This window comes from Phyllostomus hastatus, unplaced genomic scaffold (genome assembly GCF_019186645.2).
Source record: "Phyllostomus hastatus isolate PE091 unplaced genomic scaffold, TTU_PhHast_1.1 phas_scaffold_442, whole genome shotgun sequence".
Lineage (NCBI taxonomy): Eukaryota > Metazoa > Chordata > Mammalia > Chiroptera > Phyllostomidae > Phyllostomus > Phyllostomus hastatus.
Window position 1 is genome coordinate 3590355 of NW_025334030.1, and position 25578 is coordinate 3615932.

Consider the following 25578-nt stretch of genomic DNA (forward strand, 5'->3'; position numbering starts at 1 on the left):
GTTATCCTGCCTGGTGATTGATCCCTGAAGCCCAGCCTGAGTCCCCTCCCAACAGCATCCACTGCCGGGCACCCAGAAAGAAGTATTAACACTGCAGGCCACAGCCTTGCCCCGGAGGGCATGTGGGGTTGAAGATGGTTGTCCCACCCTCCTGGACCAGGGGGAGGTCTATACTGGGTTGAAGGATGGCCCCCAAAAAGATGTCCCCTGGAACCTGTGAATGTAATCTGTTTTGGAGAAAAAAATCTTTGTGGATGTAATTAAGCAAAGGATCTTGAGGTGAGAGCGTACTGGGTTAATTTGGGCCTTAAGTCCAATGACATGTATCCTTACAAGAGACAGAGAGGAGAATACACAGTGAGCAGGCTACGCAGAGATGAAGGCAGGGACTGGAGTGATGCAGTCACCAGCCTAGGAAGGTGCGCCTTTCAGTCTTGCTGGCCCAGTGCTGGAGCTGAATGGTGGGGTCCCCGGTAGAAGCCATCCGGAGCCAGGGCCTCAACACTGCAGCAACCAGAGCACTGATTCCACGTGTGTGACAGACTCTCCTCCGGCCCAACCCTAGCCTGCCCTTGACATTAGGACACAGCCTCCATGGTCTGTCCAAGTGCCCTCTTCCTCACGCCCAACCCCACCCCAATCTCTGCACCTCAGGTGGACTCACCTTTATGAGTGCCTGACTTTGCCTGGCTCACATCCACTCCAGAGACTTTGCGCCTGCTATTCCTTCCACCTGGACTGCTCTCCTCCCACCTGAGCCCTCCATCTAGAGAAAACTTGGTCCCTTTTCAGAGGCCTCAGGGCAGTACCCAGTCCCTCTCCTTGGGCCAGCATGTTTTGTCACAACTCTCCCATCACCAGCCCAGCATCCCACCTTTGGGGGGACCGCCAGCACCCCTTCCTAGGCCCACATGCTTTGTCACAAAAACAGTCCTAGTACCAGGGCCCTCCCTTCAGGTCAGCTGTTCAGCCTCACCTTCAGTTATCTGCTTAGTCTGCTTCTTCTACTCATATGGAGACTCCAGAGCATAACCACTGTTTTTGCTCCCCTTTGTCTCCCCGGCACTGAGTCTGCTGTATGCAGTGTCTGGCATACAGTAGAACCTTGTTTTTGCAAGTGGCTGTGTGAGGACCCCCCAGTCAGGGATGGTGCCAGCTCTGGGCCCTGCTTGCCAGGGCCTCTGTTCATGCTGGCCAGCAAAGCCAGGACACTAGACAGGAGTGCCCAGGAAAGCCTGACGCCTCTCACCAGCCGACTCCTTCTCCACACTGGCCAGTGGTCGTGCCCCATCCTGGGTGTTCATTCGGCCCTTGTACAGGATCCCGTCCACTCCCAGGATGTCCACCTCGGCCTGTTGGATGGCCCAAGTAAGGGAGTGACCTTGAGCCCGTGTAGTATACACACAGGCCCAGCAGAAAGAGCATGGCCCCCTGCCCCGGGTCACCCACCATCCAGGCTGTGGCCTGACTCACAGTATCATAGTCCAGCAACTCAGGGTCCCCATAGGGGTAGAGTGTTGACAAATTATATGACTTGAGCTTGTGGTTGCCGTCATTCCCAGGGCCATCACTCCAGTCCTCCTTGTCTCCGAGGTCCTGAAGCTGCTTCAGCCGCTGCTGTTCCCTTGGACAGGGCAGGAGGGTCATCAGCCACGTGAAGAAACCTCTACCCCCAAGGAGCCTAAGGCTAGGCCCTAAGGACCTGGCCAGTAACAAGGGATGACTGGAATTTCTTCCAGCTGATTTTGGTGGTATAGCCGAACAGGCCTGGGGCCTGGTGGGTGGACAGAAGCAGACAGAGTGGGGCCAGAGAAAAAATCAAGGCCTACATTTCCCCAGACCCTAGCCACCCCCGGAGGCCTGATCTGACCTGCCAAACATATGCTCTTAGCCTCTTGATCTCCAGAAAGAATCAGGCAAGGCATATAAGGGCACGGGGCACAGGCTCCCATGTCCCTCCCCTTGTGTGGCTGTGGTTACTATTATTCCCCCACCTGGGGGTGGGGAGCACCTTGACGCCATGGGATGTCCAGAGGGTGAGGGATGGGGCTGGGACCCAGGGAGCCAGCTGGGTCTGGTGGAAATCCGCAGATTCAGGTGCCAGCTCTGCCATTTACTACCTGTGACCTTAGGCAGGTTGCTTAAGTTCTCTGAGCCTCAATTTCTTCAACTGTGAAATGGGATGATAACAGAATATTCCTCAAAGGGCAAAGTGTAAGGATTTAATGAGGTCAAGTATGTCAAAGCACTTAGCACAGTGTCTGCCCGGCCACAGCAAGTCTCACCGAATTTACTTACGTCCTCCAGCAAGAAGCAGGCACATTACCCCCTAGCTCATAGGGGGTTGTGAGATTTAAATAAGAAACCCTTCCCTGATGATTCTTGGCTCATAATAGATGCCCAATAAATATGTCCATTCCTTTCTTCTCACATGCCTGTCTCCTGCCCTAGCTATCTCCCCAAACATACTCCTTACAGATGGCTGGCAGTGCCCTGGGATAGTCTTTGGATCCTGGGACTAGCGTTTAGGTCTCTGCAGGGCTCCTGGGTCCTGAGGGTCCTCTGTGGGGCAGAACTCCAGTCTGCTCACCTCATCTGTTGCCGCTGGAGGTACTCGTAGCTGTTGGCACTAGCTGGACGAAGCCGAGACAGCAGGTGGGCTTTGCGGATGGTGATGAGGTGTCTGTTGAACAAGAGCTCAGTAGTAGGCATACGTGGCCAGCAGAGGGCACAGAGCTCCCACTTTCTCCAGGAACCCACCCTCAAATTTAGCCTAAGGCTGCCCTACAAGGGCTCTGGCGAACCCGGATAATCTTTGTAAGTCACTAAAAAAAGTTCCAATTATCATTTAAAAAATGTTACAGTTATAATAAAAGTAAACATCAGGCACAGACTGGAGGTGGTCAGAGCTTGGGAGCAAGGGGAATGGCTAACAGGTAAGGGATTTCCTTCTGGACTGATGGAAATGTTCTGGAACTGGAGGTGGTACCTGCATAATATTGTCAATGTCCAAAATGCCACTGAAATGTTCTCCATAAAGTGATTAACTTATGTTATGTGTATTTTACCACAATAAAAATAAAAAAACAGTAGCCTTCTCGGGAGCTGGACCTGTTCTACATCTTGATCTGCATGGGGGATATGAGGATGTGTACACATGTAAAACTCCCCAAGCCCTGGCTGGTGTGGCTCAGTTGGTTGGAGCAATGTCCTGTAAACTGAAAGGTGGCGTGTTCAATTCCCAGTTAGGGCACATACCTAGTTTTCAGGTTTGGTCCCCATTTGGGGTGCGTGCAAGAGGCATCGATGTTTCTCTTCCTCCCTTGCCCTCTCTGTGAAATTGATAAGCATGTCCTTGGGTGAGGATAAAAGAACTTATCAAGCTGAACAGTAAATATTTACATACTTTATTGTATGTATGTAAGCCACAATAAAATTTAAAGTAATACACATTGCCTGAACTTTAGAAAGCATATAAGAGCACAAATAAGCAAAAAAGTACTGTAACCATGTGACACATACTTTGATATGTGTCCTACCAGTATTTTTTCGATGTTTATATATTTTTTTAACAAAAATGGGATCATAAGACACCTACTACTTGATTTTCTCATTTAAGTTATTGCAAAACCTTTCCCAGGTCATTCATATTCTTCCACAACCGTGCTAGCCAATATGGCAGCCGCTGGCCACATAGCTATTTAAATTAACTAAATTTAAATAAGTTTCAAATTCAGTTCCTCAATTGTATTAGCCATGTTTCAGGTGCTCAACAAGCTGCATGTGGCCAGGGGCTACTGCACTGGACATCACAGTTGGAGATCATTTCCGCATCTCAGAAGTTCCTGTGATGTGGTTTCTTTTACAATACGATCTGTATTGGCTGACATGAATTTACTGTAACTCATTTACCACTCAGCTTGTTTCCTTTTTCTTTTCTTTCTTTCTTTTTTTTTTTTTTTACTATTATAAGGAATACTGCATCTGTAGGTATCTGTTGTCTGAAAGAAAGGCTCTGAATATAGTTCCAAAGACCCTCCATGAATGTGCACTGGCATGGGGGTATTGCTGAGCTTCACTGGTCACCAGGGCCAGATTAGCACCCCAGAGGCCGGGGACATGGCAAGATCCTAGCTCTTAAACCAGAATATTGTCAGTCGGATCTTCAAAAAGTTAATCATAAAGTTACCATATGATCAAGCACTTCCACTCTCAGGTTTACATCCAGAAGAATTGGAAACAGGTGTTCAAACAAATATATTACATGCATGTTCACAATAGCACTATGTATTAAGGCTAAAAGGTAGAAGCAACCCAAATGCCCATCAATGTATAAATTGACCAACAATAAGTGTGGCCTATCCATACAATGGGACATTATTCAGCCACAAAAAAGAGCGAAGTACTGGCACACACTACAACCTGGATGAACCTGAAAAACACTATGTTCTGTGGAAGAAGCCAAGTGCAAGAGACAATAGACTGGATGATTCCATTTCTATGAAATGTCCAGCATAGACAAATTTATAGACAGAAGTAGATTCGAGGTTGTCAGGGGCTGAGGGGAGCAGGCAGTAGAAGCCATTGCTTAGTAAGTCAGGGGATTCCAGATGATAAAAGTGTTTTGGAATTAAAGGTGTTGGTTGCACATTATGGTAAATGAACTAAATGCCCCTGAATCATTCACTTTAAATGGTTACTCTTATGTGAATTTCACATCATTAAATAAAGTATTAGACCATAAAAATGCATGCGAGGAATTCCCACAAAGTTCTTTTTTTTTTAAGATTTTATCTATTTATTTTTAGAGAGGGAATGGAGGGAGAAAGAGAGAGAGAGAGAAACATCAATGTGCGGTTGCTGGGGGTCATGGCCTGCAACCCAGGCATGTACCCTGGCTGGGAATCGAACCTGTGACACTTTGGTTCGCAGCCCGCACTCAATCCACTGAGCTATGCCAGCCAGGGTGCAAATTCCCACAAAGTTCTGCTTTCCCCTATAGTTTTCTTCTATTATTATTATTGTTGTTATTATTATTTATTATTTTAAATCCTCACCCAAGAATATATGTATTGATTTGAGAGAAAAGGAAAGAGGGAGAGAGAAAGACCCCATACCTTCTGCACACGCCTTGAGGAGGGACCAAACCTGCGACCTTTCAGTGTACAGGATGACGCTCCAACCAACAGAGCTACCCAGCTAGGTCACCACTATTTTTCTTTTGGAGCTGACCCAGTCCCTAGGACAGTGGGCACCCTGACAGTGCAGGTGAAGAAAGGAGGGGATGGTGCTGGCTCAATCAGGGACAGGGAGCGAACGAAATGATGTCTACAAGACAAGTAAGTGGATGTGCCTATAAATGCTCCCAGAACAACGCAGCCACAGGGGGCGGTGGGGGTGGGTGGGGGTGTCCGTCCAAAAGAAGGCGCGGGCGCCCCCTGGCGGCAGTACTCACGGTCCAGTCATCATCTCCACAGGCCGGTCGCAGGAAATGCATTTCACCCGCTCAAACAGTTTCCTGGAAGACAGCCATTCCTCAGCTGTGGCACCCCAGTCAGGCCCTGCGAGGCTGCCCCATCCCCAGGCAGTGCTTGGGGGAGGATGCAGGTCTGTCTGTGCATCAGGGCCAGGACTTCCACCCACATCCTACACCCACTGGCCTGGCCCAGCTCCGCTCAGTTCTGCTGGCCTCTGCTGACCCCCATTTGCGGCCGCCTGGGATAGAGGTGAGAAAATAAAAGTGTAGTGTATCTCCCTGCCTTAAACATGATTAATGGAGGTCTTTAAAAGCAGGGACCTCCTGGAAAGCTAACCTTCACAGTAGACACAGTAGCCTTCAGAGAGGCGTGAGGGGTGATCCGGGGACAGGAGCTCCCAGGACATTGAATCCCTCTGTCTGGGGGTGCTGTGTGGATGGGGGCAGAGGACCTGGCTGTGTTCCCAGATCCATCCAGGCTCCCACTTGCATGGCTCCTTCCCTCTCTGAACCTCCTCATTTGTGGTAAAAGAGCTTAGGAGCAGATGTGCTCCTGGAGCCCCTCCGCCAATCAAGACCAGAGCTGCCCAGGTTTGAGTGCCCGGCACTCTCAACCTCACCCCAACCCTTTCCACACCCAGCTGGGAAGCCCATCCCGCCTCCCCACATCCATAGGTCTGGAATTCTTGCTCCCAGAATGCTCTGGGATCCCAACCAACAGAGCTACCCAGCTAGGTCACTTGTTTCCTCCCTGGAGGATCCCCTAGTCTCCACCAGCTCCACCTCTACCCAGCAGGGGCTCACTTCCTAAAGCCAGCGGCGCTGTCTGGATCAAATCGGAGGCCTTCGATTAGCAGCTTCTTGACTAATTGCTCGACCTCATTTATGTCTTTCTTTAGATCCTCCAAATCCCTGTGGACCAGCTGCAATAGACAAAGGGAAGAAAAGAATGTTTAGTCAACTAATTCACGTCCTGCCACCCTCCAGAAAAGGATTTGCAGTAGCCCGCAAAGTTACAGAGGGTGTAACAGGATTAAACAAAGTGAGCTGGTTAAGGAAAGGGAACTGACAAACTTGGGTTATGGTTTGTACCCCTAACGGCACGCTAATGCTAGAGGGGAGCTGCCACGTGACCTTACCAGCACACAAGGCAAAGAAACAGCATCAGTTACTGCCTCCAAGTGATAAAGCCAAACCTATGCTCAACCACAGGTCTGCAGGCCCAAGAAACATTCCTCCCATGGTCCCCAGACACCCTGTATTCACACATTCAACACATATTTACTGAGTACAGCATATACATTCAATGGTGTTTAATATATTCACAGAATTGTGTGACCATCAAATCACTACAATTGATCTTGTAACATTCTCATCATTCCCAAAAGAAGCCTCTTCTCCATTAGCAGTCACCCCTCATTTCCTCCTAGGCCCTCAGAGGCAGGCAACCACTACGACTCTATTGTACTTTGTAGATTTGCTTATTCTGAACATTGCATCCAAATGGAATCAAACAATCTGTGGCATTTTTTGTCAGACTTCTTTCACTGAGTATAATGTTTTCAAGGTTTATCCAGGTTATAATATGTATTAATGCTTCATTCTTTTTTATGGGATGAATAATATTTGATTTTATTGCTAGACTACATTTTGTTTATCCATTCATCCACTGATGGACATTTGAGTTGTTTCCACTTTTTAGCTCTTATGAATAATGCTGTGATGAACATCCTTATCCAAGTTTTTACATGGACATAAGTTTTCTCTTGGGTATATATATCTAGGAGTGAAATGCTGAGTGGTATGGTAATTCCATGTCTAACTTTTTGAAAAACTGCCAGACTCTTTTGTAAAGTGGGACTTCTGAATTTTTTTTTGATAGTTTATTTTTTTAAAGATTTTATTTATTTATTTTTAGAGAGGGAAGGGAGGGAGACAGAGAGAGAGAGAGAGAAACATCAATGTGCGGTTGCTGGAGGTTATTACCTGCAACCCAGGCATGTACCCTGGCTGGGAATCGAACCTGCAACACTTTGGTTCGCAGCCCACGCTCAATCCACTGAGCTACACCAGCCAGGGCGACTTCTGAATTTTTAAGGTGTTCCTTCCAGTGCCCAGATTTTGGTCTCTAAACACCATTCCCCACTGAAAGGAACCAGGACTCCACAGAGATATGGCTGATTCAGATCTGAGGAATAGAATGTTGACAATAAGCCTGGAACAGCTTGTCATTTAGGAAATAAGACAGATATCCCATGACAGAGGGTCCAGCGGAAGGGCTCAGAAGCCAGCTCACAGGCCAAAGATGAGATCATATGAGTGACAAAATAAATAGTAACTTAATTAATTGAATGAATTGAGTATTGAATATATAAAAACCCATGATTCATGGCGACACTCACAAAGAAGAAATAAAAAATAAAAACAGAAACCCTCATTTGCCACCATGTTTTGGAATGTGGCTATTTCCATCAATATGTTACCATGAAAACTGGTCATAAAGGAAATAATTCATCATTGTTTCTTTCTTTCCTTGAAAGGACCATATTTCAGGGTCATCAGCTCAAACTGATGAAGGAGAGCTCTTCACAGATTTCCAGCTGATATGTGTAAAAGCTCCATCTGTCATGCTCCCTTGGTCACCCATTTTGAGGGGAGTCAGCTGCAGTGTTGTGAGGCTCCCCAAGTGGCCTTAAGGAGTTCATGGGATGAGGGATGAGGAGCCTTGCCCACAGCCACAGAAGGGTGCCACCTTAGAGGTGGTTTCTCCAGCCCCAGTCACCTTCAGAGAACTGCAGCCCCAGATGACATCTTGACTGCAACCTCATGGGAGACCCGGAGCCACCCAGCTAAGCTGCTCCCAAATTCTTGACCTTCAGAAACGAAATGCTTGTTGCCTTAAGCTGCTAATCCAGAGTAATTTGTCATGCAGCAAGTAATACCTAATACAGGGAAACTCACCTTGGTGCCCAGGTCCTTGCTGAGCTGCTCCACAACCTTCTTCCAGTCATCCTCATGGGACACGACCCTGAATAGCATGCTCTGCATCATCTCGTTCATCTCCACTGCCATCGCCTCCAGGTCAACCCGGCTTGCCTTGCCTGCCAGAGTGCTCCTGTCAGCTTTCTAGAGAGAGAAGGGACTCAGAGAAGCAGAGCTGCTGGGGTGGGAGCAAGGGGAAGCTGGGGGAGATCAGACCACTATGGTTAGTTTTTTCAAGTTGGGACCCTGGACTTGTAGCCTTGGCTTAAATTCTGTCCTGGAGCTTATGTTGACTCAAAAACAACGGTCACATCTGAGGCACGGTTTTCCTATGACAGAGAAGTTGGTGCATGATTTTTAAGTTCACGAAACACACTGTCACTAACCCTGAGTCACTGAAACTAGGAATTGACAGGACAACTTGTGAGAAGCTTCCGCAGCCTTTCCATATGAATAAGACTCTGAAGTATCACTGCCAGGATTTGTCTTGGCTGATTGATTCCATTCCCTGGGTGGCAGAGCTGGGGCTTAGGACCGGGGAGCAGGAGGCAGAAAGGAATCTGCTTACTCACCTCTTTCAACTCCTGCTCCATCACGTTTTTGTCTGCCTTGCGCATTTCTAGGTCTTTTATTTGAGCTCGGAGAATCTAAGAACAGAAGCAAAGGGCATGTCAGCCAACCTTGGAAGCCCTGTGGATAATGCCCGCCTCTCAACTCCACCCTTGCTGTGGGACACTGAGGCCAGGTGGACAGCAGGTAGGGTGGGCACATGGGAAGGCCTGGGCTCCTGGACTCCTGGTGCCCAGGTTTGAAGGGAAGAAATGTGGGACTTGGAAAAAGCTGTCATCTGGGAGATGGGCATGGCAACTTCACTGCACAGGGAGGCAGACCTGAGGAAGGAAAGAATAAGCCGAAGCTGATGCTTCAGCTCCCTAGATGTTTTGGGCAAGCTCATCTCTTCTGACCTGTAGTGAGGTCCCAGCAAGAATCCCAGTCTATTCACCAGCCAAGCACTTACACCTGGCACACGCTGTGCCCCGCTGTCGGGGGACACACTCCCATCCCCGTGACTCCACAAAGAACCAATTCCCTCCATCAACTCTGCCCTCTCCCCACTTACTGGGGCCTCACAGTGGGTTAGGAAGAGCCTCACAGCCACTGGGCTGTGTCCCCAGAGGTCACTTTTCCTCCAAATCGGAAAACAGGCTTCTACTTCTCCCTTCATATCTGGCCTTCCTCTCACCCTCAGCAGAACCTCTCACTTTTAGCTGCCATCTGACCTCCCAGAATCAAGACTACATTTCACAGCCTCCCTTACAGCTTGGTGTGACCCTTGGGGTAAATATGAAAGTGGGCAGGTGTCCTCCTCACTGCTGGCTTGAGTGTGGAGTTAATGCACAGAGCACCAGCAGCCATCTTGGAGCCTGAGGTGACCTTGTGAATGGAAATCACACACCATGGAATTCAAGACCCGCCATAGATTATCATCTCTGACTTTCTTGTTTTTCTGAGGTACCTTGTTTCAGTCAGTTATTTGGGGAGGTTAGGTTATTGAAAGTTGAACCTAATTCTAATTAATGCAAAGCTCCATCACATCCTCTTGCAAAGGGAAAGTAATGTTTTCCATCGAGTCAAAAAGAAAGAGTTCTGTTCTCATTTATTTTCCTGCTGTGTTTTTAGTGGGAAACACTCTAAGAGTGCACTCTAAGGTAACAGATATGGCCCTGGCTGGGTAGCTCAGTTGGTTAGAGTGTTGTCCTGATATGTCAAGGTTGTGGGTTCGATCCCCAGTGAATGCATTAAAAAGTGGGACAACAAATTAATGTTTTTCTCTTTTTCCCTTCTTCTCTTTCTCTAAAAATCAATAAACAAACATTTAATAAGGTGATGGACATGTTTCCATCTTGATTGGGTAGTGGGGACATGGATATGTAAATAGGCAAAAATTTATCCACCTCTTATACTTAAAACTTGGGCATTTTACTGTGCATAAAGTATACTTTGATCAAAGACACAAATACTACTGCTTACTCTCAAACACAGAAGAGCCTCGATGGTGTCTGTCCTGTTGGCTGCTGCATTGCCAGGCCCTAGAAGGGTGTCGGTGCAGAGTGAAGGCTCAGGAACATTGGCGGAGTGACTGGATGAATGAGTAAGAGGATTTTGTGCATCACCCACTTTGTTCATAACATTTTCTCACACACATCCAGGTAAAACAATAACAGCTACTCCAGAAATGAGGGCGTCTGCATACCCTCATTTCTCTACTGGAAGGGCTCCAGGGGGGCTGCTGATCTGTTGCACATGTTCATTTAAGATATATTTAATGAAATATGTGTTATATACAAAGTGTGTTCTTCCAGGTTTAACTTTCATAGGCAATTACTTCTTTCTCGTGGGCCCGAAGGACAGAAAGGTAGTTGAGACAAAGAACTGCCTTGATCTATTTGGTGCTGGTGGTTGGGCCTTATCCTCCGGAGTTTCTTTCAACGAGTGATGACTACTTGGAGCCAGGTACTGTGACCTCACCTCCCCCCATGCATGCAGGGCAGGGCATAGTGCTGGGTGCACGTCAGACACGTTTAATGGACTGACTCATCTGCATCGAGGAAGGGCACCAACATGTGCCTCGGACATGGCAACCTGGCCTCTTTGAAGCAGTGATGAAAAAGGGCCCAGAGTTGGCAGGAGATGATGTTATGCTTGACCTTGGTACTAACACAGTCCTATAGCCCTAGTCTCCTCTGCATGCACAGAGCCCCAGAGCTCTACCTTCCACCTGCGGGTAGGCTGGGAACCAGTTCCCCTTGTAGAAGAAGTTCTTTTACTGTCTGAGTTGCCCTGTATGGGTCCTCCCCTTTTACCCCCTGCATCCTACTGCATCCTACCAATAGCCTCCTGACAGGGAATCAGAAGCCCTCATGGAAACCTCCCCAGCTGATTGTGTTTGGGACTTCTCTTTCTACTGCGGGAGAAGGTCATCTCCTACTGGGAATGGCTTTGGTCCCTTCTCCAAATGCCTGGCCCTGAGGTCCAGCTCAGAAAGTCAGAACCCCTCAGGCTCATGGAGAAAGTGTCTGGTGGAGTGAGCCCCTGGTAAGGGCTCTGTATGGTCTCCACACTTCTCGTGTCAGCAACTCTGCTGTTCCAAAAAGGCCTTTGGCACTGATTGGTCAGAAATGAGGTGGTATAGGGGAGAGTTATGAATGATGTAACAGTTGGTGCAAGAAACCCTCTGAGTCACTGGATTCTTTCAACACATTTTGAGCCTTCACTCTGCACCGGGCACCCTTCTAGGGGTGGGCGACCCCGTGGTCTGCAAGAGGGACGCCATCCAGGCCCTTCTGTTTCCACGTGTGTGCACATGGTGGGGAAGTTACGTTTCTAATTGAAACGTAACTTATGCGTAGGAGAATGCCGCTAAAATTTCCACTGGTTCCCTTGCCTTCGGTGTACATGTGAAACCTTGGAGAGGGTCTAATATCCCGATGAAGAATTGTCCCTTCAGCTGCCCATTCTGGGACCCCAGACCTCCGAACCTTAAACTCATCCAGGCGAATATGGATTTGTTCCACTGCCCTGTCCAGCACGATGTAGTGATCCTTTACCACTGCTATTTGGTGGCCCCAAATTCTCTCGAGTTCCTCTTCCTAAAGGGGGCAGAAACAGACATCCTAGGCCTCCGCTGCTGAGGTCGCCATGGGTGAGACGGGGCTTGAAGAATGTACCAGCCCAGAGTGTCTCCGACCTGCCCTCTTAACCACCACCAGGACACGTGCCCACCCCTGGGGCCCCTGCCCCAGCCGCAGCAGGATGTGGGGCTGCAGCTGCCTCCCCCGCCCCTCGTTGCCCCAGGCCTCTTTTTAGCTACAGGACAAATGCTCGGTCTAGTTCTGGGTCACAGTCCGCCATCAGCTTGTCTCATGTCATCATCTCAGTAAAAGCTCTTTCTGCCCAAGACACTGACCTGCATCCTGGATTTCTGGAGACTGCCAAGCTTTTCTTGCAGTATGTCCACTGTTGTCCCAATCTTGGCAGAGGCTCCCATACTAGCTGAAAGCAAAGGAGAGGGTGGCTGTTGGGGGCAGGAACGGGGGAAGATGCTTTGTTTAGAGTCCCACCTGCTTCTGTTATGAGATGTTGGAGGCAGCGCTGTCCGATAGAGAGATATCATGCTGTGAGCTTGGGGGGCCTTTGAGGTCATTTAAAGTTTTCTAGGAGTCACATTTTAAAAATCTAAAAAGAAGCAGGTGACATTAATTTTAATAAGACATTTTTAACTCAATATATCCAAAATAGTATCATTTAAAGATATAATAAAAATTATTGAGATATTTTACATTCTTGTTTCTGTATTAAGCCTTCAATATCCACTGTATGTTTTCCACTTCGAGCACATCTGACCTTGAACTCGCCCCAGGTCAAGTGCTCGATAGCCACAAGTGTTTCCAGGTTATCATATTAGACAGAGCAGATCTAAGGAACATGCTCCAGAATTAACTAAAAACAAAGCAAAACAGAATCAACACCCCTCCCAAAAAACACCCTGAGCAAAACTATGAAGTACCTTATTTATAAGTATATTATTCACTACAAAATAAAAAGGGAAGATTTAACAAAAGAGGAGAGGGGTAAAAAAAATACATTGTGGGGAGGGGTGGGTGGAGGTGGAAAGGGGATAGGTGAGATAAATGGCAGTGAAAAAAAACAATGTAAAAAGTAATATGCTATTTCCAGTTCCAGATGGGAGGCCAAAAAACTAATATACAGGTCAGAGCTAGGGATGTATGAAAAATTGTAGCCACGATATGTTTACAGCCTAACTATAGCTTTAACAAAAATAGCAGCTGATCAGTGGTAGACTTTGGGCTATTACAGCTTTACATTTTAAATTTAAATTCATTACTATCAGAACCTTAGCTGTGCCCCAGTATTCACTGATATCAGTGTAGGTGTTTTTTTGTTTGTTTTGTTTTTGTTTTTTTATTCTAGAGAGAGGGGAAGGGAGAAAGAAAGGGAGTGAGGAAATCATTGATGTGAGAGAGGACCATCTATCAGGGGTTGACTGCTTCACTGGCCTCAGCTGGGGACCCATGCCTGGGTCCCCAAACCCAGTACCCAGACATGTACCCAGACTGGGAATCAAACCGGCGACCTTTTGGTTTGTAGGATGATGCCAAACAAACTGAGCCACACTAGCCAGGGTTCAGCATGGTTCTTTGTAGCTATGCAAAATTCTTTTTCTTTTCAAGGTTTGTGGAATAGCACCACCCATCAGGGGCAGCACTGTACATGGGTTGTACTTAGGTTAATTCAACAATTATACTTGGCAGAGAGCAAAACAGAAAGATAATGATTTAAAGAAGGTAGGGAAATGGATCTCAGAGTGGGTTCCCAGGCCAGCAACATCAGCAGCATTTCCCCAGGAAGGGTCAGAAATGCACATTCTTGCCCACCCCCACCCCACCCCCTGCCAATAGCCTGAATCAGAAACGGGATGGGCCCCACAGTCTGTGCTTTACCAAGCCCGCCAGGGGGTGCTGAGGCAGGCTCAAAGTTGAGAACCGCTGAAGTGGGCCACCGTGTCCCTCCATACCCCTCAGTGAGCACATGCCCATCGTGGGCATGAAATGGAGCATAAATCTACTGGCCCCACGGCCACCCAGAATGTGAGTATGGTCTTTAAGGGTCTCCATGTTTGCCTGGCAGTTGTTCCTAATCCCAAATTGATCATTTCATCTGGGGCCTGTTCAGCACTGTTGGACACTCCGGAGGATCTGGATTTGTCAAAACACCATACAGTAGGACTGGGTTTTATGGGTGATTTTCAAGAGTGATTTTTGACATGAAATTTTCCTTTCTAAGCACCAGCTTTAGACTCGAAACTGCCCCTCAGTCCTAAGATGAGACCTCACTGTACATTCATTGTAAAGGATAGAGTAGACTAGAAAGAGGCTAATGCTTACACCAAAGGAATGTAGACTTTGTTGGGGCAGTTAAACAAAGGAGAGGAGGTGCTTCTTGCAGGCCACAGGGAGGGCCTGAGCCCTTACCGCCTTTCCCAGAGCCAGTCTGGGCCTACCTAGATAACCTATGCGCTGTTCCAAGTTGGTTGACAGCTGGACAAGCTCTTCTTTCAGGGAGTCGTGTCGAATAGGTATCTGCGCTATGTGGCTCATGGAATACTTGACGGCCTTCTTCTTGTCTTCGGGGGTCACAGCTTGTTTGGCTGCGAGCATGGACTGGGAGAAGGCAGTATCGGGTGGGATGAAGGCAGCAGCAGCATGTGAAGAAGGCCAGATGTCACTGTAGTCTAGCTCCTGCAAGTCTTCCATCTCGGTGTCATTAGGGAAGACCACGGAGCCTGTGGCCCCACGGGAAGACCCAGCGCCCATGACATCTGCAAAGACCCCTAAGGGCCCAGATGCGGCCACGGTTGTTGCTACCGTGGCCAGTTTGGTGGCGGGGGCATCTTTGACGACCTTGGCAGCGATCCCGGCTGCCCGGGCTGCTGAGGTCGCAGCAGCTGCATAGGCGGCAGCGGCAGCAGCTGCAACGGCAGCAGTGGTTTTCATCTTTTGAAGGGCAAACTGGGATTCCTTAGGGGCCATTTCCTTGGGGGCCTCAGCTCTGGGGGCTTCATCCTGAGATATTTTCTTGTGCGGTAAGTCCTCTTCTTCTGCACTTTCTGAGACAACTGGGAGCTCATGCACCTCTGCACGGTGAGACTGTGATGACCGTGGGTAAGGCCAAGTAGAGCCAAGTTCTGTGGCTGGTGGTGGGGCCCTCAAGCCTGGGGGCTGAGCAGACAGGGGGCCCATTGGGCCTTGGCTAGGCTGGATGGAACCTAAGTCCCAGAAAGGCCCAGTGCTAGGCCTAGGCAAGCCTCTGGGAGGAGGCCAGCTACCTGGCATTAAAGGCCAGCTACCTGGCATAAAAGGCCAGATTCCTGGTGGGGCGAGTTGAGGGCCTGGGGCAGGCCCAGGTCCGAATGCAGTCTCAAGCCCAGGGGCAGGCCCAGGTCTGAACGCAGTCTCAAGCCCAGGGGCAGGCCCAGGTCCAGAGGAAGGCCCAGGTTCATGGGCAGGCCTAGGTATGAATGGAAGCCAAGGTGCTAGTGTGAAGTCAGGTGTCAGATGGGGCCCCTGCCTGGGTCCAAGTGCAGGCATGGACTTAGGCTCTGGCCTCGGCATCAAACCAGGCCTGGGTCCAGGTGCAGACCCAGTCTTGGCTGCTGGCCAACGCTCCAGCACCTGAGGTTTCCCCAACCCTGGGGCCCCAGTGAGTGGAACTGCCCGGGTAGACTCCTCCTCCCGTAGTTTCTCTGGGACCTGGTAATGCAAAGTGGTATCCAGGAGCTTGGGGAGTTGGACAGCCTCTGAGATCTGGCTCTGATGAGCAGTTTCAAGGTACTTGGTGGTGTGGGGAAGGTCAGTCTCTTGGAGCTGATCTGTAATCTGCCACAGATCAGAATCCTCCAGCTGTAGAGAAGTAGCTCCCTGTGGAAAAAATAGCTGGGCTGGCCAGGGCTGCCCAAGGCCAGCTCAGTGGTCACCCTGCCTGCTCCCTCACACCTACTTCCCCTGCCTCTCTCCTCCTTCACTTACTGGGGTGAACATAGCCTCATGGAGGCTGCTCCAGAGTACCAATTCCTCAGTTTTGGGGATGGTGAGGATCTTGTTCTGGAGAATAGCCTAGGAGGTAGAGGAGGGGGTTGGGAATGAGGGACGTGAACCTGAAGGGTATGAAGCCCTTGGGTGACTCCCTCATCCACACTGTCCTTCACACTTGCAGATAAATGGGCCTTTCCAGACTGTGTTCCCCTCCTTTCCCCTCCCAGTCCTAGGCACCCCTGGGCCCCGGAGCTCAGGGGACCAGGGTGGAAAAATGGGACTACGGCCCTCACCACATCCCGCTGCAGCGCGTTCATCTTCCGATTCTGCCCTTTCAAATCATCAAAGAAAGTGGCTATTTTTTCCACATGTATCTGTCAAATGAGCCAAACCCATGGGTTAGAAGTGCAAGTTCTGGTCCCAGCCCTGCTTCTCCCACTGCTCAAATACAAGGACTTAGGTCTAGGTGACTAAGAGTTGGAGAAGCAAGAAAAAGTGTTTCCCAGAGAGTAAGAAAGGAGTAGAAAAGGGTTCTCTGGGCAAATACATTTGGAAAATGTTGGGCTTAAAAAGCCTTCCATGGGTGTTTGTACTGTAGGACTTCTCAGAGCCTTTAATGGACAAATGTACATTAAGAATCTCCAAGAGGTAAGCTGAGTGGGCATTGTTTCTCAATAGATTTGTCCAACGGTTCTTTTTAGTATTTCATGACACAGTTTCCTAACAGTACCCTTTTTGCTCAGATGGGAGCTACCTAGCCCAAGACTGAAATTCTCACAGTTGCTCTGACAATCAAATGCGTACACTGAGCTGTGCATTGGGGACAATAATGAAATCATGTCATTGGGAGGCTGCTTGTAACACCTCAGCCACAATACAACCTGAGGGGTATGTAGAGCTGGCTTCTAAGCCCAGTTCTGACTCCTCAGCTATGAGATCACACTTCAGAAATTCCATGTCCTTCCACATCATGGTAAGGAGTTATAACATGCCTGGGTTGATGTCCTTGTGGCTAAAGAAGGAGCTAGCATGTAGGCCTGTACTAGGTTTATTCCACTTCTCAGAGTAAACAGAGTTTTCTAGAAGAGGAAGAGGTGTTCTCTTTCTCCTAAGTTGATGGAACGTAAGCCTGGAGTAGCCAAGACTTAGGGAATACCTACCTACCTAAATATGAAGCCAACCCAAAGGAAAATCATCACTGAGAGAGAGATATTGATGTGGCATGACCACCTTGATCAAACAGGACCTGAAACGATCCTGGACTTTTTACCTAAGCCAGAATGGCTTAAGTTTCTGATACTTGCAAATGGTGTCCTAACACTGCAGTGTGAGGAGCACAGCATGGTGGAAGCCATGGAGAGTTCAGGCGGATGGGCCAAGTGGCTGGACCATGTCAGCCCCCATCTCCTGCCCCCATGGCTGTGTCCTTTGACTAATAACAGGCTTCCTAGATTTATTCTGTCACCCACCCAACAGCAGTATGAAAAGCATGGCCAGCTTGGAGGATGATGGGGAGGGTCTACCTTATTAACTATGTCCATCAGCTTGTCCACATCCTTCCGGAGGGTTTCAGTGGTGGCCTTCAGTGCATGAATGTCAATGAGCAAATCCTGCAGGGTCTTCATGGACTGAAGAGGGAGAGAGGAGGGGAAAACACAAAGTTGGGTGTGGCTGGCAGAGAAGAGAAGTAAGCTCTCTGATGATTGCCACACTCTAAGAAGTCTTCTTGACTCTTGTAATGCCGAGGCTGGAACACACTTAGAGGTCAGCAAATGACACTTAAGTCTACAGTGCTCTGAGCTCTCAAGTAGCCTGGGTGGAAAGGAAGCAGCCCTGTGTTTGAATGTATTCAGTAACCAGATGTCACTCATTATGAAGCATCTCATGGCCTTTGGTGGACACCATAGGAGGATCAGCAAGGGAGTTATTATTGGATTTACATTTTTAAGGGGTCCTCCTGGCTGCATGTGTAGATTGTCCCGGGAAGACAACAGGGGGAGCTGGAGGACCAGTGAGGAAACTTCAGGCAAGAGCTGATGGGTGCAATGCTGGGCTCATAGCTCAGTTTCACCGCTGGCTGGAGGTGTTGCTGCATCTTTCTAAGTTCTGGATTCCTCGATCATAAAATGGTCATAAAAATGTGATAATGTATATAAAGGGCCTAGTGTATAGTTAGGCATTTGGCTAACAAAAATAACAAATAGCAAAATGACAGAAGTCCTTCTTATTAGTAATTATATTAAATGTAAATCAATTAAAATTTCCATTAAGTGGCAGAGATTAGCAGAATGAATGAATAAAAAAAACATGATCCAAACTCGTGGTGCCATAAAGACATTTTAGCTTCAAAAGTGCAAATAGGTTGAAAATAAAGTGATATAAAAATACATATCATGCAAGCAATATCCAAAAGAGAACTGCAGTGGCTATACTAGTATCAGGTAAAATGGACTTTAAGACAAAACTTGTTACTAGAGACACAGAGGGACATTTATAATGGCAAAAGGGTTAATCTACTGGGATATATAATAAGCAAAACATATATGCACCTAACAATGGAGTCCCCAAAAAACATGAAGCAAAAACTGGCAGAACTGAAAGGAGAAATAGACAACAAGAATAGTTGGAGACTTCAGTGCCCCATTTCCAATAGTGGATAAAGCAACTAAACAGATCAGCAAGGAAACAGGAAGATTTGAGCAATGCTATAAACCAGTCAGACATAACAGTCATCTATAGAAAACTTCATTTAACAATGGCAGAATATACATTCTTCTAAGCACACATAGAACATTCTATAGGATAGACCATAAGCTAGCCATAAAAACAAGTCTCAATAAATTTAAAAAGGGCTGAAATCATAAAAAAATGTGTTTTCTGACCACATGTAATACAATTAGAAATCAACAGTAGAAACTAGTAGATATTCACAGATGTGTGGAAATCAAACAGCATCCTCCCAAGTAACTAATGGGTCCAAGAAGAAATCACAAAGGAGATTAGAAAACACGCTGAGATGAATTAAAATTAAAACAACACACAATAATTTATGGGATGCCGCTAAAGTAGTGCTCAAAGAGAAATTTTAGCTGGATGTGACTATATTAACAAAGAAGAAAGGTCTCATATCAAGCCTAACCTCCTATCATAAAACACTGGAAAAAGTAGAGCAAACTAAACCTATTCCAAGGAAAGAGAGAGAGAGAGAGAGAGAGAAAGAGAGAGAGAGAGGGAGGGAGGGAGGGAGGGAGGAAGGGAGGAAAAAAGAAACAATAAATATTAGAGTGGAAACTAATGGAGTGGAGAGTAAAAAATAATAGAGGCAGTCAACAAAACTAAAAGCCTATTCTTTGAAAAGATCAACAAACCCAGAAAAGATGGTAAATTTTACAGACAGCTCAATGATCGAGGGCTACACATGAGAGGAGAAAGAGAAAGATTATTTTCTCGTGAGCTGCTGCTGCTGTGAGCGTACGTTCATGATACACTCTCTCCTAGAAGTCAGCCGAGTGCTACCTGCTGAGCAGCCCGGCACCAAGAAATAGAGTCACACAAGGTAACTATGCTATTCACTCAGCTTTTACTGAATGTAGGTTCACTCAAAGTAGGACAGCAACATACAATATCCTACTCACATTCTAACAATCTAAGAGAGATATATAATACACACACACACAGCAGTCAGCAGGGAATATTGAACCAGAGGCCCAGAGTCTCAGTCTGCAGGTTCCAGAGACAGCATGGTGGGCAAGGGAGTCATCAGAGTCTCTGGAGCCAGGTGGACAGACGAAGTCTTCAGTCCAGCAGGGCAGAGCCTCCAGTGGCCAGTGCCAAGGGGGATCAGCATGGCATGGAGCATCTCTCTAGTGTGTGGAGCTCAGCTGTCTCAGGAGTGGTCTGGAGCCTGCCTCAGTTATACCTTGAAAGTGGTGCACTCCACCCTTCTGGGTCTCTTAATAGGTATCTTGGCAGCCTTGATGGCAAGTGGGGAGTTTGCCCAGGAGCCTATCTATGGGTGGTCCCATTCTGCAGACATGGCTGTTCTGATCACATGTGCAGATATCTTAGGTGTGTCTCCTTGCCAGATGTATCTAATGTGACTTAGGTAGTGTCCCTCTTGAACTAAAATGTTAAGGCCGACTGGCAGCCATCTTGGTTGACATGAGTGACTCCACTTTGTTTTATATACTTCATGCTCTCTTGACCAGACCAGTGCCACTTTATTGGTCCTGCTCTCCACAGGTGCTCTCCTATGATAGTCAGTTACAGGTTTCCCACCCCAGATCCAGCCTGCTCCTCACAAGCCTAGGGACATGCCCTGGACTCTAGTCTAGGGAGGAAAGGCCAGTGGAGGGGCACTGGAGAAAAGGTCAGGGCCTAGACTGTGTGGCTGGGAGAATAACCTGGAAGGGCCCACAAGGCCCCTCAGACTGTAAACGGAGCTTGGACTGAGCCATATTCAGGGGAGGTGAGCCTGGCAAGCTGCCCTTGCTGGAAGTGGACCCCAAGGTGTGTGAAATGCCCTGCAGGCACTTGCAACTAGACTTGTCCAGACTTGCATGGACTCTGGCTTTCTTGCTCTCCGTCTCTGAAGGGGGCTTTCAGAATGTCGATTCAGGTTGGTGACCCAGTGCTTTCAAGAGGCCTGTAAAGGATCAGTGAGGGGGTTCAAGGCAAACACCCCCTCAGACAAGCAGCTAGACTGATCTATGTGGCCAGAGCTTTGGGAAATGGGAATGCTAACACCCCACACCTTCCAGACAGACCTAGGAGTGCAGTGACACTTCCTGGGGCCCTGGGGCTGGGGGACAGGGTCCTGCCAACCTATGAAATTTATTGCTGCTTTACAGAAACTTTGACCCTGATTCTCTAAATCCCCAAAGTGTCTTCCATGCCCTTAAACTTGGTTAAGAAATTCTCAAAAACCAATATAAGTTTCAAATTATTTTAATTGTGGGATATATAGTAGGAGTTTTGGGTTGGAAGAGTAAAATTGTGAGGGAGGGTTTTTTTTAAAGATTTTATTTACTTATTTTTAGAGAGAAGGGAAGGGAGGGAGAAAGAGAGGGAGAGAAACATCAATTGGCTGCCTCTCACATGCACCCCACTGGGGACCTGGCCTGCAACCTAGGCAGGTTCCCTGACTGGGAATCAAACCAACAACACTGGTTCACAGGCCGACACTCAATCCACTGAGCCACACCAGCCAGGGCATCTACTCAGCAGTTCTCAACAGTGGTGCTTTGGCCCCAGTGGGTTTATGGCAACATCTGGAGACATTTGGGGTTGTCATGACTATGAGGAATTCTTGGTAACCTGATGGGTGGAGCCCAGGGATGCTGCTAATTTATCCCACAGTGCACAGGACAGTCTCCACCACAAAGAATCACCCAGCCCAAAAGTCAGTACTACCAAGGGTGAAAACCCCTGCAATCAATCTACCTGCTAAGTAACAACTTGTCGCAGTATCTGAGCCCCTAAATCTGGTGGTGGTATGACCAAGGGCACAGCCCTTGGGCCATGCCTGTGGGTCCTCCCAAACCTCTCCAGGAGCCTCCATGGTGCCTGCCCTAGTTTTCCAGGGGCCATTCACCTTGACTAGTGCCCATAAAGGGCAGCTGAGGACACACCCAGCCATCCCGGAGAAAGGAGGCAGAAGGAGGCAGGCGAGGTGACCCCTGCCATCAACATAGCATTTTGGCTGCCAACCTGACTGGGTGCAGGCACTTAGCTAAGCAGCTTGCACCATCTGAGAACAGCTGCCATGGCAGCTCCCTACAATGGGTCATCGAGGCAACCCTGGCAGCCTCAGCCAGGCTCCCACAAGGTGACTTTCTCTAACAGTAGGGACATTGCTAAGTGCAAAAACAGTCCTCTAAGGCCTGCACACCCCAGTCTAAACTCATCCGTCTGCCCCTTTCCTGCACAGGTTGGGTCACTCTGGGTACTCATGCATTCTAGAAGCCTTCATCCATCAAGGTAAGTAGAAGGCAAGCTTCTCTGAAGGGGCTGGCACCTCTCCAACCTCTGAAGCCCTCCATAATCGGCCCTCTGCCACCCATGCAGCCTTCTTTGTCTTTAGTACCAATTTGTTGTCTTAAAGTCTATCTTGTCTAACAGCGTAGTCACTCCGGCTGTCCTCTGGTTACTGCTTACATGGGCTTTCTTTTCCCATCCTTTTACTTTCAACCTATCTATGTCCTCGAATCTAAAATGTGTCTCTTGTAGACAGAGTACAGGTAGAACACGTTTTTTTATTTTTTGTTTTTAAAGATTGATTCTGCCAATCTCTTTGTGTGTATGTGGTAAAACACACATAACAATACTAAAGTGAAAAATTCAGTGGCATTTAGTTCATTCACAAGGTTGTACAACCATCATCTCTACTTAGAAGAGTTTCAACATTTAGAACACAGGCGGCAAACACAAGTCCTGCAGGCTGAATCTGGCCCTCCACCTTTGTTATATCCGGCTTGGTACCTTGTTTCTACCCAGCAGCAGTGCCGAGCTCCTTGCCCCTAGTTAAGGAGTAGTTACATTTACACAGTCCTAAAATTACATTCAGCCCTTTGAAGGCAGCCACGAGGCTGATGTGGCCCCCCATGAAAATGAGTTTGACACCCCTGATTTAGAACACCCATCAGCAGTCACTCCCATTGCCCCATCCCCAGCTCCTGACAACCACTAATCCACTTCCTATCTCTACAGATTTGTCTGTTCTGGATGTTTTATATAAACAGAATCAGGCAATATGTGGTCCTTGTGTCCAGCTGCTTCCACTGAGCATGATAACTTACAATTCTTCTGTGTTGTCGACTTGCCTCTCTCGCCTGGCATCAGCCCACCGTGGCCAGACTGGATTCTCCCTCCTCCCACCCACACCAAAAGTTGATGTTTTTGCAGGGCTCTGGGTGCCTGGCTTTGCTGAGGTCCTGATCCATCTCAGTTCCCCTGCTCAGTTCAAATCTCTGAATAATAGTAATAGTGACCACTGATTGGACACCTAAAGTATGTGGAGCTCTGTGCTAAGCAATTTCCATACATTATTTGATTTTATCTTAATTCTTGCAACAATTCTGGGAGAAAGAAACCATCACCTTCTCCCCACCCTTTCCAGTTGGGAAGTGGCAGCATGTCCAGCGCCCCACATAACTATGCCTTTCACTAACCCACTCTGCCCAAGACAAGTCGAATGCCCATTTTCTAACCCTGTGACACCGAGTGGGTTCCTGAACCTCTCTGTGCCTCAATTTGCTCATCTGTAAATTTGGGATAATAATAGAATCTGCCTCACAGAGTTGCTTTGAAGATTAAAGAAGCTTACAGACACAAGTATCTAGCTTACCTGGTGAATGATGAGCCCTTCCTTTCTGTGCTTGCCACACCTGGCGGCTGTTCTACTCTCTGGCTGGGGGCTCTCTGTCTTGTGGCTTCCCCCCACTGGCCCTGCCTCCTGTGCTAATCTCTCCCCTGAGACCAGACTAGCCTTCTCCAGGGCAGCTTAGTTCCCAAAAGGAAAGACTGCACACTTCCTGGATGAGATCGAATGCTTTTCCCTGGCACCCGAGGACCCTCAGGGTAGAGCCCTAGCCCACCTTCCAGCTCATCTTCCATGACCCTCCTCTGGGGATCAGCCAATAAGACTGTCCCTTGTGTCCCAAGTATGCCCTGTGCTGGCAGCTGTCACTTGCTCCTCTGGAAAGGGTGCCTTCAAACATCTGTCTGCTGATCTTCTATCTGCTTTTCCAGAACCATCTCAAGCCCGACACCCTTCTCCCAAAGCTCTGCTCCCAGTCCCCTTTACGGCACGCACCTCAGAGTGGTCCATCCATTTGATGGAAGCTCTCCATCAGCCCCTGCATGTCCATCCTTCATCCTGGCTGTACACTCCGTGCCCTGAGCCTGGCCCACAGGCACTGTGCTTACCATACCACTCACCCTCCAGTTTAACCAATGGGAGAATGATGGGAGAAAGGGCAGGGTATTTATTTCCCAGTATTCAGAGTCTTCCCCAAGACCACAGGCTGTGATGGAGAAGCACGGGCTGAGCGGGAGGCAGGAGAGTACGTGGCCCAAGGCAGGCCCTGGGGCAGAGGCCGAGGCCCTCTCCTGTCACTGGCAGCAAAGTAGTGAACATTTCTGAGTGTCGTTTCTCACCTGTAAAGTACAGATAGTACTCTTTCCCACTTTTCCTACAGATTTTTACTCACTCGCTTTCTGTCTGTCACCCTTGCTAGAACATGAACTCCTCTTCACCATGACTACCTGGCACCTCCCTCGTGGGTGGTCCACAATTATTACTGTTTTTTACTGAGGTGAGATTCACATAACATATAAGGAACTATTTTAAAGAGAACAACTTAGTAGCATTTACTGCATTCACAATGAAACCACTGCCTCCATCTGGTACAAAGCCGTTCCATCCCCCCAAAAGGAGATCCTATAACCAGGACGCAGTCCCTCCCCACTCCCTGTTCCATCTGGGCCCTGGCAACCACACATGTGCTTTCTGTTTCTATGGATGTGCCCATTCTGGATGTTTCATATAAATGAAATCACACAATATGTGGTCGTTGTGTCTGGCTTCTTGCCTCAATACTTGATGAATACAAGCTTGGAGCTTTGGTCTGCCTGATGACCCGACAGGGTGGGCCCATCACAAAGGGATATGAGGGACTAGGTGGCGAGATGCCTGGGAGAAGAGCAAGGGGGCAAGAAGCTTGCGGAGGCCAGGCGGTTTACCTTCTCAGTGGCTTCTTCATTGCCTTCCACCATCTTCCGGAGCTTTATCAGCTGCCATAGTTCCTGGGCTGGCCGGCAGGCCCCCTGGCTGGCTTGCACCAGCTCAGAGGTAGAGGGCAGGTCCTGCAATGTGGCCATCTGGCTCTCCATCTTGTCAATGCGGCTCACCACGTGGTCAAAGACGTTGCTCAGCCTCTTCATGGGGTTGAGGATGGGCTGAGCATCTCCTTCCCGGGGCATGAACACAGCCTGCGAGGACTGGAGGAAGTCCTCATCCCCCGAGAGGACCTTCTTGAGCTCAGCCATTTGGATGTGCTCCAGGATGCCATGGAGGAGAAGGTGCATGGCCTTGAAGTTCACCACACCGCACTGTGGGATGGCGATGTTGACCAGCTCAGAGAATGTGAGTGAGAAGCTCATTCTACCAGGGCTGTTGGCGGGGATGGGGTTCTGGGCACCTTTGGGGACAAGTGGTGGCTTTCACTGGATCCACAAGCTGCACAAACAGATGCTCAGAGACCCAGAGAAGCTGCAAGTGACAGCAGTCAGAGGGAAAATGGCCTCTGTCCTGGCCAGAGTTCAGATGAGAGTTTTTTTGTTGCTAGGATACCAAAGAATGTGGCAGTGGGCGTGCTTCCAAGGGTCTGGAGTGGAAGAGAGTAGGTACTCAATTAATAGTTGATGAATGTTTGAACAAAGGGCTGGCCTTTTAACTCAAGCCCTTTGATTATATAAGACCAATGACCCTTTCCAAGAAGCATGCCG

At 48.3% G+C, this 25578-nt stretch overlaps 1 protein-coding gene across 1 annotated transcript in view; it reads right to left on the reverse strand.

Annotated features, from left to right (window-relative positions):
* The window catches only part of CUNH16orf96 (chromosome unknown C16orf96 homolog), a 38005-nt gene extending 12772 nt beyond the window's left edge, over positions 1–25233 (reverse strand). Inside the window, exons 1-14 of the mRNA XM_045820755.1 lie at positions 24814–25233; positions 17595–17699; positions 16365–16445; positions 16066–16152; positions 14541–15972; positions 12426–12511; positions 11998–12108; positions 9031–9105; positions 8438–8602; positions 6281–6399; positions 5456–5518; positions 2591–2683; positions 1474–1624; positions 1250–1352 (exon numbers count right to left, since the gene is read on the reverse strand). Of these exons, the coding sequence (XP_045676711.1) occupies positions 1250–1352; positions 1474–1624; positions 2591–2683; positions 5456–5518; positions 6281–6399; positions 8438–8602; positions 9031–9105; positions 11998–12108; positions 12426–12511; positions 14541–15972; positions 16066–16152; positions 16365–16445; positions 17595–17699; positions 24814–25233 (3091 nt within the window). The remainder of the gene's footprint in view (positions 1–1249; positions 1353–1473; positions 1625–2590; positions 2684–5455; positions 5519–6280; positions 6400–8437; positions 8603–9030; positions 9106–11997; positions 12109–12425; positions 12512–14540; positions 15973–16065; positions 16153–16364; positions 16446–17594; positions 17700–24813) is intronic.
* Positions 25234–25578: the final 345 nt, after the last annotated feature.